A 16523-nucleotide genomic window follows, 5' to 3' on the forward strand; every position below is an offset into this window, starting at 1 on the left:
ATCTAAAATAAAAAGATACTTGTAACAAGTTGTATCTTCCAAAGATGGCCTCATCCATATAGCTTATCCCACACAATCTACTTACAATGTGATTTTTGAGAGGCAGGGTATACATTCTTTCCCCTTGAATCTGGGTAAGCCCATGGCTACTGCAACAATGACGTTATGTGGCATCCAAGGGTAAGTTATAAAAGAAAACACAGCTTCTGCATAGTTCTCTTGGGATGCTTGGAACGCAACCACGACACTCGAGGAAGCCAAGCAGCTACATGGAAAAACCATGTGTAGGTGTCCCAGCCGCCACCGCATCTGAGGTCTCACTGACAGCCAGCATCAAACACCACACATGTGAACAATTGAGACTTCAGGTAATTCTAGCCCCCAGCCTCTGAGCCACCCCAGCTGATGCTGAGTGCAGCAAAGGTGAGATTTTCCCAGTGAGCCCTGCCCAAATGGCAGATTTGTGAGCAAAATAAATGTTGTCTTTAGTTTAAACCACTAAATCTTGGGATTATTTGTTACTTAACAATAGATAACCAGGACAGCACACATAGCATGACCTCAGAGAGCTTACAGTCAATTCAGGGAAATAAATATGTTCACAAATAACTAAAATATATCAAGGTATGACACAAGTACCTTAAGAGATCCAAAAACTAAAATGAATATGTATGCATATGTGTGTATATCTTGATTTATGCACAGACAATTTTGAAATACATAAAAAATTAATAATAGTTACCTCTATGGAGTAGTCCTTAGGTGTAAGGGATGGAAGTCTTTTTTTTGTTTCCCTATCTCTTTGTTTTAGTCCTTACCTTATACATGCACTTACTTTTGTAGCTTCAAAAACAGTTTAATTTGTAAAATAAAGATGAAATAAAGAGGAAAAGAGCTAAACAAGTGCTGCTGGTACCCCATGAGGACTGTACTAGGGACCCCATGAGGACAGGAGGCAACGAAGCTGCTGGGAATCACTGCATTTTCTCTCTGTGTCCCAGTTTTCACATCTATTTAAAAACAGTACCAACCTCATATGGTTTTTGTGAAAATTAAAGTGCTGTAGAAGTACCTGACACAGTAGCAAGCACTCAATAAATATTAATAAAAATAAGATATCCTGAGTGGCTGAGCACTGGCACGGCATGTGGACACAGGGTCACAAGTGGCAGAATCAGACAGTGGCTTTAGGAAGAAAGACATTCTCTCTCCTCCTTAGATTAAAGGATAAAAAGGAACCAGCATTCTTCGGTGCCATTACATGAGAGAATATAAGATGACTTTGATAACAATGTTAGAACTTCTGCAAATGCCACACTGACTTACATTTTCCAACATGTTAAAAGACCACTAAATTAAAACTTTCCATCCCACTTCCCCATTCTTCTTCCCCTTCATGGTTTTCATTGGGTGTGACAAGCTGTCTGTATATTACAGATGACTGCCTTCCATAGGAGGCCAAGGAGACTAGGTGTTTACAATAATTTTGCATCTAACGTTTAGCTTCTCCCTGTATTTTGAGAAACCAGTTATTATCTCAACTATGTCAAAGGAACACCAAGCTTTCCATTTGTTCTCATATATAGTTTTCCCATTCAAATGATCAATACATAGTATGGAGTAGGTCACCCAAAAGATAGAGTGTTGTAAGTCATCTTCTTCCTCCCCAAAGTGTCCCATGTTCTAAAAAGTTTGTGAAAATGTGATCTAGTTCTGAAGGGCTGGAGTTGTCTAAAGGAAATGGAGGAGGTGAAGTTGTCCATGAGATTACATGGTGCGAGAGCATAACCATAGTATTTCATAATCGACAATGAGTTGTCTTACGTTTTGTAGATTTCAGGGTAGTGGCATCACCACTCTGCTTGCTAAGTCACATGAGTAATGAGCAGTTCCTCTCTGACTCAAGGACTTCTGTTGTTTCCTGTTTGGTTGAACTTATCTAAGTATCTTAGAAACAGATAAAATATTATTTCAGCTCCTTAAAGATGGCTGGACTTAATGTTTTTTCTTATGAACTAGGTGTTTTACCTCATTCAAATTTCTGGCATTTCAGAAAAAATTTTTTATCTCCATTTTCCTTTCTTTAAGTTAAAGATGATTCCAGCTTCTCAACTGCAAGAAAATTCCCTATACTCACAATGAATTAACCCTCTCCCCAAAAAAGTAAAACTTTCCAAAGAAAAGAGAAACCATGCTAAATGTCAAGAGCCAAATGGTTGCATTTTACTAAAATTTAGCCATTTAAATCCCTTTTGATATAAACAGGGATGAGATTAAATAAACCACGAGATTGGCTAAATAACAAACAAAATCTGGCTGATTCCATCACTGTGTAGTGCATATGAACAAATGTGTGTATGTGAATTGTAATGAATATGGAGTGTAGACCGGACAAATTGAATACTCAAAACTCTTGCTGATACATTGGGTAGATTTGTATAGGGGCATGAAGCATCCCTAATTAGCTCTATGTGAAATTCTTGAAGGGGGAAAATTTACCTATAAAGATTTTGTGACAACACTTAGCTGGGACTTCTGAAAGCTGGTCCAAGCCAAGAACAAAAAAAAATGTAAACAAGATTTATGTGATACAACTGTCAGCCACAGCCCTTTTCCAGGCAATTTCCCCTTCCATTTCATGTCTCTGTCTATGGCAACATTCTGAAAAAAGAAGTAGAAGTGATTCTCTTTGATATCTTCTAAGTACCCTTTTATCACACGCCTTTAGCACTAGTGGTGCTTCAATAAGAAGGCTACTCAGTGTAAGATGAATAAGGTCTGAGGATCTAATGTATAACATTGAGACTATAGTTGATAACACTGTACTGTACAACTGAAATTTGCAAGAGTGTAGAACTTAAATGTTCTCACAAAAAAAAAAGGTAAACTTGTGGGGTGATGGATATGTTAATTAACTCAATGTGGGGAATCCTTTCATGATGTATACATATAACAAATCATCACATTTTACAATTTCAATATCTTACAGCTTTGTCAATTATACCTCAGTAAAGCTGGAGGAAGAAAAAGAAGTCTATTGAGGTTGACAGTACTTCAAAACAAGAAATAGAGCCCCATTAATCCATGGCCTATAGCTAAATACACCTTCTATTCTTAGCTTCCCAGGCCATACCTCTTCCTCCATCACTGAAAGTGCCTCTTCAGTGACCTGGTTAGAACCAATCTGACACTTGCTCTAACTTCATCCCCTTGAAATAAGGAATCTGTATAAGCTTTTTTATCTATCCACATAGCACAGAGAGTAAAAATTTAAATTTGTTTTTGTGTTCTTTCTTATTTTATGTATTCTTACAATAAGTAAAGAATTATTTTCATAAAAATGTGTTTTTTTATTAATAAAACTTTTATAGCAGCGCCAAAGCATCAGTATATTTGCAGGGTTACATAGGAACTGCTGATGTAAATGGTGTTGATCTGATAATCAAAGCACCTGTCTCCCTGTCCCCAACCAGGGTGGTTTCAACTACAATACTTCAGATCATTTTTTCTGGCCAAGAATTAACAACTCTAAGCCCATGACAACCAACACTCAGTAAACAGTACAAACGAAAACAAAAAATAAAACAAAACAAAACAGAAAATTAATGCCTAATGACACCTCTGCCCCAGGATGGAGTATTCAGGCCTCCCCACTGATTGCTGACTCTGGAGTCTGACATTGTTTCTCCACCAATGGGGCCCACTTGGCCTCAAGAAGACCCTTTGCTTGCCTTGTGTTATGCACTGCATGTTTGTGTCCCCTCCAAATTCATATATTGAAACCCTAATACCCAATGTGATGTTATTTGAAGATGAGGTAATTAGGCAATGGTAGGTGCTCTCTCTATATTTGCTAAAAGAATGATTGAATGCTAGAGGTAGAAGCAATGGTGGAAGGGTTTACATCAGAGGTTAATAGCAACAAGAATTCCAAGAGGGAACAGAGGGACTTATGTGATATGGAGTAAAACCGCAGGCTAATACAGCTCCACACTTCTAAAGAGACTTAGTGACTCTAGAGGCATCTGAGACTACCTATAGACATTCCAACTTTAGATTAGCATTTTAAAATTGTTTGTGACTTTTATATTTACAAAGCAGCAGCCAAAATCATAGCTGAACTACCAGTAGGTGTGTACCCACTGAAAGATGAACTGGCTCAAGTGATGAGATATTCCTGTAAATAGGCACAACACCACTTGCGTTTAAAAATGTGGCAGTTGGGGTACAGTATTTGGTGGCAGGCAAAACTGCCTTCAGAGAGAAAGAGGAGATAGGAGATGAAACAAAGTGAGGGTGGAGGAGTATGAATTCACAGGCATCATCTCCTTGGCTCAGCAGAGCAAAGCAGCAAAACATTACATATGCTCTGATGATTAATGCCCTGGGACTCGGTGACATCACTCTTTGGAGATCCAACAACCAGAATGTCACATCCTGGGTTGATGGAGAACCCCGTGGAATCTTACTGAGTCTGAGGGGAAAGAAAATTCTCCTCTCTACATAATATAGTTCAGCTATGACTCAATGGAAAACACAACTCTAAATACACTTTGCTTCTAGTCAAGTTCTTTAGACATAAATAATTATGTTCATGTTTTAACCAAAGAAACATTGATACCTCTTAAAAAGGAATTAAAAAGAAAAACACATTCTTTTCTATCATGCCTACCTAAATGGTCACTCACTGTTGGAATATGGGGTTAGGTGGTGGTGGGCAGGCTAGTTAGTGCAAGAGAGGACAGGATGAGATCCCAGAGTAATCTGAGGAGACAGAAGCTGAACTTATAAACTTGAGTGTGTGGATCAGGGATCCAATATGCTGAGAGCAAACACATAAGAGCCTGACTCTGGAAGGGTTTGATTAGAACCAAGGGGTCCAGTTGAGAACTGAAAATTCAGGGAAGTAAATTCTCTTGGCCATGGTGCAGAGCCTACAGCCAAGAGATAAACACATCCAACTTCAGGGGAGAAAAGCATTTAAGAAAATACTTAGACCTTCAAACGCCTCCAAGACAGAGGAGGCCAATTGATGTGAGTGTAGGAAAAGTTGGAAACTTCTGTATTTTTAGACTATAGAGAAATAAAAGCAACAGTCAATAGACAAATTACATCTACGTTTGCTGCTGCTTCCTGAACCCCTCAAAATTTATAATATAGCATGAATTGGAAAGCATGTTCCTGGACTTAAACAGAATATAGAGAAAATGCTAGAGACTGAATTCCAAGACTCATTTCTTTGAAAACATCTTAACCAGACATTTTAGAGGTAAATTTGAAAATCTAGATGACATCTGTAAAATAATGAGTTTGGGTAGAAAACTAGTTTGTTTTAAGAAAACACTTTCATCAACATATCCCACGGGATGGATTGGCTTCCCAATGGTTGAGCGAGAAGCAGAGGTCTGTCCTTGTGGTTGTTCTACGGACTCCGGTGCTCTGAAGGAGCTGGCCAAAAGCATTAATTGTTCTAACATATTTATTTGCTCTATGCTCCATTCCAGCTCTGCCAGGATATCAGATTTGAGATAATATCCATGTGCCTTTCACCATTTTCAATGATCTGCCCCTTTTTCCTTTGTCTCTGTATTGCACCCTGTATTTCTTTTTTCTTACTTAAAATAATTTTCCTCATTATTATGTCTGTTTGTTTTAGGCAGTTTGTAAAATATAAAAATCCTTTCCGGGGCTTCCCTCGTGGCTCAGTGGTTGAGAATCCGCCTGCCAATGCAGGGGACACGGGTTCAAGCCCTGGTCCGGGAAGATCCCACATGCTGCAGAGCAACTAAGCCCTTGTGCCACAACTACTAAGCCTGTGCTCTAGAGCTCACGAGCCACAACTACTGAAGCCCGTGCACCTAGAGCCTGTGCTCTGCAACAAGAGAAGCCATCGCAATGAGAAGCCTGCGCACTGCAACAAAGAGTAGCCCCCGCTCGCCGCAACTAGAGAAGGCCCGCGCGCAGCAACGAAGACCCAACACAGACAAAAATAAAAATAAAATAAATTAAAAAAAAAAAATCCTTTCTGTCACCAATTATCATCATGGACATTTATCATGACCTTTCTAGTCCTTTTTTTATTGTTATTCATTTTAACTAGATGAGGCAATTATGCATAAATAATTATATATCCTCTTTTATTACACAAAGCATTATCTAATAACTGTTTTCTTTTCTCACTAAGAACTATTCACAACATGATTTTAATTGTGGTGTGATGGTCCATCCTATAGCTCTACCATAGTTTCCACTTATTACCAACAAATTCAATTTTATTAAACATCGTTTCTAATATTGCACTATTAGAAATTAATGATGTTATAAAAATGTGAACATAAATCTTTGTCCACATAACCATTTTCTTAGGACAAATCCTTATATGAAAAAATATTGGTTTGAAAAATATGGCTGTCTTTAAGGCTCTCGACGGATGTTGCTAAATTATTGTCAGAAAGCTTCAACATGAAATCGTCCATCCATCCTGTAGAACTCCTGACAACTTTGATTATTATCAGTTAAAAATCTTTGCTAAAATGTGCTCTGTGAAAACTGTTACCTAATTTTTGTTTTAATTTGAATTTCTGAAAAATTTGCCTTTCTTATATTACAAAAGAAGGTATTTTTCATATTTTGTTAACAATTTCTGTTTCCTCTTGTGATTTTCTTATAGATACGTATGAAAAACCACAATTTCTTTAATGTGCTAGTTGTTGTTTATCTTTTCATTTGGTTTAAAACATACAGAAACTTTTTAATTTTATCCATCAATCTTTTCCTCTGTGATTTCCTTAATTGCTTTTAAGTTTAGAAAATCCTTTTCCATCTAAAGATCAGATAAATATTAAAGTAGATTTCTTCCAAGTTATTTTGGTTTAGCTATTTAGACTTAACTTTTTAATCTATTTAGAATAAAATGGGTAATTATTTTTAGGGGGATTCGCTAAACTGAATTTATTTAATCTAAATAATGTTTCCCCAAAATAGCATTTTAAATTACCCATCCCATGTCTCACTGATATATGGTGCTTCATTTATCCTATTAAGCTTTTCATTATTCTATCTTATTTATCTTTATTACATTAATAGCTCTGATCTTTAGCTGGTACTGGTGCTTGTTCTCAGATTTCAACTCTACCCCTTACTAGCTATCTAACAACAGACTAGTTATGGCCTCTCTGTGACTCAGTTTCCTTATCTGTAAAATAGGCATACCAATATTACTTCCATCATGAGACTGTCATGAAGAGTAAATTGATTAATAGAATAAAGAACTTAGAACAGTGCTTGGCATGTAGAAAGTGCCACAGAAGTATTGGCTATTACTGTTGTCATTGTTCTATGTTAGCAGTGCAAGTCCTTCTTGTAACCCTCATCTTTCAAAATTGTCATACCTCCTTTATCTGTTTTTCTTTTAGATAACCTTTATTTTCAAATGAAAATAGATTAATTTTTTCTGATAATAAAAAATGCATGTCTATTATAAGAACATTTTTCAGAAAATGCATAAATATAATTTTAAATCACCTATCATACCACCATCAAGAAATACATGTTCTTAACACCTAGCTAGAAGATTTCCAAATATTAACTCTTTATTAGTTGGGCACGACCTCTTATTTTGATAGAAGGTAGTCTGAGAGACTGAGGCACAGAATGGGTGTCTATAGCTAAATGTGAAAAAGTAACATAATAGGCAAATGTGAAGTTTGCCCAAGGGGCTACATTTCTCAGAGCTGCTATACCATGTCAAATTTGCCAGCTTCAATTTTGTCTTTCTCTGCTTCTTTTAACCTGGTTCAAAGACCAACTAAAATTGTGAACACAGAAATGAATGTTCTAGGAAAACAGAATCCCAAATTTGGGGGACTGCCGGTTTTTTTAGGTAATAATGAGTCACCGTAGAGTTACATCATTCAGAACAGTAAGTGTGGTGCAGTTTTCTGTGGCCTTGAAAGTAGCTGCGCTATCAAAGAGAAGGCTTCCAGGAAGAAGGGTCTCTACTCACCCACCTGTGCTGCTGCCTAGTCATTTCAGGATCAGTATCGATGACCATAAAATACAGAGGAGGCAGAAGAGTGAATGCATCTATCATTTGCTAGACATTCACTGTCCAAGGGAAGGAGTCATAAAACAAAGCATCCCTCAGTCCCACACAAAAGTGGAAAATCTGTTATCCATTTAGAAAGCAGACTTCTCTACTTTGGCTACCTATGACTGTTTATAATAATATTTCAATATAAATTAATGTTTAAGTAGACTATCTTTTACAGTAGTGTTAGGTTCACAGCAAAATGGAACAGAAAGTGCAGAGAGTTCTCATGTACCCCTTGTCCTCATACACACACAGCCTCCCCCCCATCAACATTCCACACCAGCGTATTTGTTACCACTGATGAACCTACACTAACACCTCATTATCACCCAAAGTCCAGAGTTCACATTAGGGTTCACTTTGGGTGTTGTACATTCTATGGGTTTTGGTAAGTATACAATGACATGTACTCACCATTGTAATATCACACAGACAAATTTCACTGCTCTAAAATCCTTTGTTCTCCACTGGTTCATCTCTGTCCCCCCAGTCCTTGGCAACCACTGATCTTTTTAATGTCTCCATAGTTTTGCCTTTTCCAGGATATCATATAGTTGAAATTTGGAATTATACATTTTGTAGCCTTTTCAGATTGCTTTCTTTCACTTAGTAATATATAGTTAAGATTCTTCCGTGTCTTTTCATAGCTTGAGAGCTAGCTCATTTTTTTAGTACTGAATAATATTCCATTGTCTGGACATACCACAGTTTATCTATTTACCTACTGAAGGACATCTTGGTTGCTTTCAAGTTTTGGTGATTATGAATAAAGCTGCTTAAACATTCATGTGTAGGTTATAATGTGGATACAATTTTTCAACTCATTTGGGTAAATACCAAGGAGTGCAATTGGATCCTATGGTAAGAGTATATTCAGTTTTGTAAGAAACTGTCAAACTGTCTTCCAGAGTGACTGTATCATTTTGTATTCCCATTAGCAATGAATAAGAGTTCCTATGGCTCCACATCCTGGCCAGCATTTAGTGTTGTCAGTGTTTTGTATTTTCACCATTCAAATAGGTGTGTATCTCACTGTTGTTTCAATTTGCAATTCCCTAATGAGATGATGTTGGGCATCTTTACAAATGTTTATTTGCCATCTGTATACCTTCTTTGATGAGGTGTCTGTTTCGGATCTTTTGCACATTTACTAATCAGATTGTTCATTTTCTTATCGTTGAGTTTTAAGTGTTCTTTGTATATTTTGGATAACAGTCTTTTACCAGATATGTCTTTTATAAGTATTTTCTCCCAGTCTGTGTCTTGCCTCTTCATTCTCTTGATAATGTCTTTCACAGATAAGAAGTCTTATATTTTATATCAATTAATTTTTGCCCCCTAGAGTGCACAAATGTAACAGGCTATTGAGGGCAAGTTTTCCTCTTACCCTAGATATGGCCTGTAAGGCCCCAATATTGGGATAAAGAAGTTGGATAACTAATGACTGGAGCCACTATCTCCTTCAAGTTCAGACTCCTCAGGCAAGTTCAGACTCATCAGTAAACTCTTTACTCAACGTAAACAAAATAATATAATATTGCCGTTAAGAACAGAAACGCTCCACTAAAGTGATCATAAGTGAAGTGAAGGAGTAGGACACTAACACACTTTGCATTGTATTTCTTTTTTTTAATTTCAAACACATATATAATTTTTCCAAGTCTCCAAATATTTTTTTGTTAGTTTCTGCTTTATAACAAAGTGAATCAGCTATACATACACATAAATCTCCATATCTCCTCCCTCTTGCGTCTCCCTCCCACCCTCCCTATCCCACCCCTCTAGGTGGACACAAAGCACCGAGCTGATCTCCCTGTGCTATGTGGCTGCTGCCCACTAGCTATCTATATTATATTTGGTAGTATATATAAGTCCATGCCACCCTCTCACTTTGTCCCAGCTTAACCTTCCCCCCTCCCCGTGTCCTCAAGTCCATTCTCTATGTCTGTGTCTTTCTGAATAAAAATTAGGAGACTCTGAATCAAGGAGAAACTATACAGGATTATTATGAATGCACTCAGTACAGCAGATTTATGGTATATTAAAGGAGTAGAAACATGGGTTTTGGAATCAGAAAGACCTAGATTCAAATCCTGACTCTGCTATTTGCTGTCTCTGTGACCTGTCAGAATTCTCATGGAAGATGGCCACAATAACGCCAACTTAACAAGGTTAGTATAAGGATGAAAGATGAAATGTGATGAGCATAATAACTGTCAGATGATAGGTGTTCAAAACCTAGTGGCTTCTGTTATTTTTTTCTTCACTATTTATCATTACTCTCTATTATCATAGTTATTTATCCAGAGAACTAACAGCATTGGTAAAAACATATTTAAGTTGAAATTTGGATTTATGGGGGAAAAAACACTAAAAAATTCATAGTTCAGGGTAAACAAAATTCCTCAAAATAGCTAGCATTTGGTGATAACTTAGGTACCCTAGTTAGGGACTACTTTCCAGGTGTGAAAAATGCAAAATAAAATGTTTAAAGTGTTGGGATTTGACCCACCATCTATGCCTTATCACAGTGTATCAGGCCTAGAAGGGCATTTAGAGAGGAAAGTAAGGCCCAAAGAGCTAAATGATTTGCCTGCAGACAGTCTGATCCTACCTCACCCCCATCGGTCCATATCCCTCATCTATTAACTTGTTGGCTGGTTCAGCCGTAGCACACATTCAAGTGCTGATAAATTTCATCTTTGTCTTTTAAGAAAGGCACCTAACTAAGGTATCAGCCCCATTTCCTCTACTCTTCATGCGTCATCTTGGGAGAGTACCTGGCAGCAGCCACATGCAAGCAAGCCAGCCGGTTCAGTACCACCTGACATCCCACTGAATTACCAGAAAAGGATTTCATTTAATGACAGTCTATTTGATTTGCGGTCCCTGTTTCCTTCCTCCCTTTGACCATTTTTCTCTTCATTCATTAATCCTTCTATGTAGGGTGGGGGGCAGAGATGAACAAATCACTGAATTTGACGCATTTCACTCTGTTCCCTTTTAGACGTTCTTATAATGGTTTTCCCGAGGACAATCAATTAAACTATTGACTTAAATACTTTTTGGGGATCAACTATAATTCCAATTAACTGTGCCATCTGGGTTGTTCATTACCATTCTTGGGAAACATTTGTAATGGTGAGAAAGTTTGTCTCCCAAGCTCATGTTTATTCATCTTCCGGCCTAGGATCTATCTTTAGAACTAGCCTCCTGGTTGGTCCTGCCTTGCTCTGTCTGCTGCACACCATTTTCCTGGCCTCAGAGGACTTACTGACATTTCCTTCTCTCCCCACCACAAGAAGTAACGTTTAGTAATTGCTTTGTTATGTGCCAGTCACTCTGCTAAGTGCTTTTTTTGCATTATTTCTTTAAATCCATGAGGTAGACAATAGGGTTCTCCTCTTTCTAAAAGGAGGAACCTGAATTTCAGAGAAGGAAAACACTTTGCGCAAAGCCACAGGGGATTCAAACCCTGTCTGCGTGGCACAGGCATTGATGACCTCTTCATCCAAGTTGCTCAGTCCCTCTCAGAGCCGGGCGGCTGGTGGGTTCTGAACCAACAGTCCTGTGATGAGATCAACAAGCTAGAGAAACCTGACACTTTTTTCTCAAAAGTGACGTCCTCCAACACCTACATCTTTTACAAAGTAAAGATTCCCAGGGATATCCGTCCCACCCCAACTGATGACTTCCTGAATCCAAATCACTAGAAGTGACAACCCGGAACTAGTCCTTGAACACTTTTCATTCTTAAAAGTTTGAGATCCACTGCCCTGTGTCTTTCTTCTTTGACACCAAAAGTGTCCTTTAACAAAAACATAGGCAGAACACTCTATGACATAAATCACAGCAAGATCCTTTTTGACCCAGCTCCTAGAGAAATGGAAATAAAACCAAAAATAAACAAATGGGACCTAATGAAACTTAAAAGCTTTTGCACAGCAAAGGAAACTATAAACAAGACCAAAAGACAACCCTCAGAATGGGAGAAAATATTTGCAAATGAAGCAACTGACAAAGGATTAATCTCCAAAATTTACAAGCAGCTCATGCAGCTCAATAACAAAAAAACAAACAACCCAGTCCAAAAATGGGCAGAAGACCTAAATAGACATTTCTCCAAAGAAGATATACAGATTGCCAACAAACACATGAAAGAATGCTCAACATCATTAATCATTAGAGAAAAGCAAATCAAAACTACAATGAGGTATCATCTCACACCGGTCAGAATGGCCATCATCAAAAAATCTAGAAACAATAAATGCTGGAGAGGGTGTGGAGAAAAGGGAACACTCTTGCACTGTTCATGGGAATGTAAATTGATACAGCCACTATGGAGAAGAGTATGGAGGTTCCTTAAAAAACTAAAAATAGAACTACCATATGACCCAGCAATCCCACTACTGGGCATATACCCTGAGAAAACCATAAATCAAAAAGAGTCATGTACCAAAATGTTCATTGCAGCTCTATTTACAATAGCCAGGACATGGAAGCGACCTAAGTGTCCATCATCAGATGAATGGATAAAGAAGATGTGGCACATATATACAATGGAATATTACTCAGCCATAAAAAGAAATGAAATTGAGTTATTTGTAGTGAGGTGGATGGAGTTAGAGTCTGTCATACAGAGTGAAGTAAGCCAGAAAGAGAAAAACAAATACAGTATGCTAACATATATATGGAATCTAAGAAAGAAAAAAAAAAAAAGGTCATGAAGAACCTAGTGGCAAGACGGGAATAAAGACACAGACCTACTAGAGAATGGACTTGAGGATATGGGGAGGGAGAAGGGTAAGCTGTGACAAAGTGAGAGAGTGGCATGGACATATATACACTACCAAACGTAAAATAGATAGCTAGTGGGAAGCAACCGCATAGCACAGGGAGATCAGCTCTGTGCTTTGTGACCACCTAGAAGGGTGGGATAGGGAGGGTGGGAGGGAGGGAGATGCAAGAGGGAAGAGATATGGGAACATATGTATATGTATAGCTGATTCACTTTGTTATAAAGCAGAAACTAACAAACCATTGTAAAGCAATTATACTCCAATAAAGATGTTAAAAAAAAAAAAAGATCCATATATATGCTGTCTACAAGAGACCCACTTCAGACCTAGGGACACATACAGACTGAAAGTGAGGGGATGGAAAAGATATTCCATAAAAAACAAAACAAAACAAAACAAAAAAACCACAAAGCTTTCTTGGAGACAATGTCCTGACCCCTGGTGGTCTAACCCAGAAGCGTGACTACCCTGAAGGGGCTTTGAGGGAATACTCTGTGATCTCCTGCTCACAGCTCGCCTTTTGGCTACAACTTATTTGATTAAGTTCCAGCTGCCTCTGCCTGAGCTCTGATTACCTTATTCAGGCCTGTCTCACAGAAAGCACATAAAAGCAACTAGTTTGTGGACGTTTTTTTGTAGCAGCTACAAAAATAAATACCTTTTGTGATCAATATATGTTTTTTAATTGTCATTCTTTGCTGATTGTACAGAGCTAAGAAGAGAGTCCCTGTCCTCAGAAAGGCTAGCGTGGATATAGATAAGAAAATAAGCAAGTCTTCTCTCCCTGTCTCTTACACACACACACACACACACACACACACACACACACACACACACACGGTAAATTTCCATTAGCTGCCTTACCCTGTCTTCATCATTAGAATATTGTGTTTGAGCTCTAGCACTCAGCCAATTTAAACTTGGCTTCTTACCAATTCCCTCTTTTCTTTTCTCTTAATAAGAACCTTCAACTTTCTAAATCAGCCTCTTCTATTTTTCCCTTCTTGCAGTAACGTCACACTCCTCTTTTTATTGGACCTTTCTAACTACTACCAAAAGTTGTCTGGATATTACAAATTCAACCTTTGCCTTGATAGAAGACATCCCTGTCATCAAATCTGCTGACCATATGCTATCAGAAAAAGTAGCAGAGACATAGTAACGAGAATATCAACAAAAAAGAGAGACCTAGTAAAAATAAGAAGTCCAAAATATTTAGGAAATAAACCAGAAAGAGCCAACCAGCTTACTCATTAAACACTTGAATAAGGAATTCCCAAAAATAATTCCGTCAATATTTTATTTATCTTATTATAAAACACTTCATTAAAACTCATTTGCTTCCTCCCCTCCCCCATATCAAAGACAAGAACATAATGAGAATCAACCGCATATTTCAAAGTCAAACTTACCATAGAAGTTTAGTTGGCAAATCTCAGTCAGAGATCCCTCCTGGTCTCCACACCAGAGCATATGAGGTGTCCTCTAGTCTGCTGTAGATGAATTTACAGCCCCCTGCGATGCAACAAGACACTGACATTCTGAAAAGGAAATTCGATTTCACCCTAACTCATGCTAACCTCCTCATCTTTCCTGAAGGGGGTTCCCATCTATTTATTCCAGGACATGGACAAACTGTTTAGTATCAAATACCTTACAAAGACAGAAACAACAAAAATTCAGTAATGCCTATGTGATCCTTGAGCCCTGTACAAATGGAAAATCAGGGTTCTTCATTCTATAATGAATTAAGTGGAGAAAGAAACCATTTCTTATCTGGAGTCACTCCCATCTAAACGTTTCACATGTGGCTTTTATGGGGATGCTAAGCTTTCAGAGTTTCAAATGCTACTTACTGTAAGCTAACTACAAATTTTATTCCCCTTGCTTTTGTTTTCAGATTAATAATGATTGCAATTTAATTGGAAGGAACTTCCATAATTTATTCTGAACAAAATTTGAGACTTTTGGTTGACTTCATGCTGTTCAACTAAACCAGGCTTACCTGAGTTTTCCCTTTAAAGCAAAGCAGGCATCATTTACACGGTCTATCTTTTCAATAGAAAACCATGTTAGCTTTTATCCACATAACATTCATTTCCAGTCCCTAGAAACAATTTCTAGAGAGAGCAAATTTGCACGCATACAGCAACTAACATATAAATATGCATCATGGAAAATTTTCCACACACACAGAAAACATCATGATTTGGTTTGGAAAACAAGTCATTTTAAAGTTGTGGAAAATAGGATCTGTTCCTGCCTTTAAGGCAAGATCTGCCCCTGATAGTCATTCTAGTTATCCTGCACCTGTAACCGGCTTTCCCTGAATTACCTTGAGATATGCACTGTGTGTGATCAGTTGAAAGTTCATATATTGTAACCTGAAAAAGAAAAAAAAAACTCTTCTTCTAGAATTTGTTCATAAAGGACAACCATTCTTAATAGAAAACAGCTTTTGTTTCCCAAATCACATTTGAACTGTTTAATTACTGAGTTTCTAAAAATCAAGGCAATTTTTATAGCAATAAACACATTGGAAAACATTGCAGCCTATGATTATCTATTGTGAGATAGAATCTCTGTTTTTCATCATCAAATATTTTAAAAAATTATAGGGAAAGTAATCATAACAGTTGAAATTTTTACCCATGTAAAAGAAACACATCTTGTCTTATTGAGTCCCTTCTAAAAACAACTCTAGTATTTTCTGCCAGTTACTAGTCAAGGTTCTGTATTGTGTGTCTAAAATCATATACACTTTAGAAACCAGCTGCTTTGGCATATGCTCCCAGTTGCCTCTCTGACACCTTCTATCTCCCCTTCAGGATCTAGTTTGATGTATCCTCACAGATCAACCTGCCTGTCCCAATAGCTTCTTCCATGGCTGACCAAGAATCTGCATCCCTCTATGCATCAATTGCTCTAAGTGTTATTAAAATCAACCCAAATTCCCTATTTCCAGAGTCTCTTGCAAGGTCTTAAAGAAATCTTTCTGGCATTTGCTCTGTCCCTACCTGTCCTGCAGGGCTGGAGGTACAGCTGGGAGAAGGCAGTGAGAGCGGTGTGGCTGCCTTCTGGGAGATCCTGGTGCAGCACAGAGCTGGGGGAGGGCACAGCGTGGGCAGCTGGAGGAAGAGGAGGAGGAATAATTTGGGTGCCACTGCAAACATGAAATGGTGCCAAAAAAAACACCATTCTTTTTCCCAAGAAGTTCAAAGTGCTTTGCAAACATTAACTCATAAGACCAAGTAGTCATGGAGCAATTACTACTTTATTATGCCCTTAAGGTAACCACTGCAAGCAAGGTCTTGAGGAAAGGGAGTCTATTCATTGTTTCATTAGACCACAGATATTTAATGAGTACCTACTATGTGCAGGGCACTGGCGGTAGAGAAACAAGCAAGGCAGCCAAGATCTGTGCTCCTCCAGGCTCTTATGCTAGTCTATGGCCTCTTGTTTGCACAATCAGGGCACTAAGAACCTGGCTACACTTTTCTTATCACACTTATTTACACTTTATTTTTGCCCAAATTGTTTAATGGAATGTGCTCCATCCTTCAGAATGCCTATAATGTGCTAGGTGCTGAGCAAACACACAAAAGAAAAATTTCTTAACTTACATGTAAATC

At 37.9% G+C, this 16523-nt stretch overlaps 1 protein-coding gene across 3 annotated transcripts in view; it reads right to left on the reverse strand.

Moving 5' to 3' along the window:
- CYTIP (cytohesin 1 interacting protein) overlaps window positions 1–15963 on the reverse strand; it is a 64191-nt gene extending 48228 nt beyond the window's left edge. The window contains exons 1-3 of one of the 3 annotated variants that reach the window (XM_061200408.1): window positions 15909–15946; window positions 15227–15275; window positions 14304–14406 (exon numbers count right to left, since the gene is read on the reverse strand). In XM_061200408.1, coding sequence (XP_061056391.1) covers window positions 14304–14306 — 3 coding nt within the window. In that variant the 5' untranslated portion in view covers window positions 14307–14406; window positions 15227–15275; window positions 15909–15946. Of the gene's footprint in view, window positions 1–14303; window positions 14407–14896; window positions 14936–15226; window positions 15276–15908 lie in introns of those variants that run through there. The other 2 variants (XM_061200399.1, XM_061200416.1) reach the window with 2 other exon arrangements.
- Between the last annotated feature and the right edge of the window lie 560 nt (window positions 15964–16523).

Source organism: Eubalaena glacialis, chromosome 1 (assembly GCF_028564815.1).
Source record: "Eubalaena glacialis isolate mEubGla1 chromosome 1, mEubGla1.1.hap2.+ XY, whole genome shotgun sequence".
Classification (NCBI taxonomy): Eukaryota; Metazoa; Chordata; class Mammalia; order Artiodactyla; family Balaenidae; genus Eubalaena; species Eubalaena glacialis.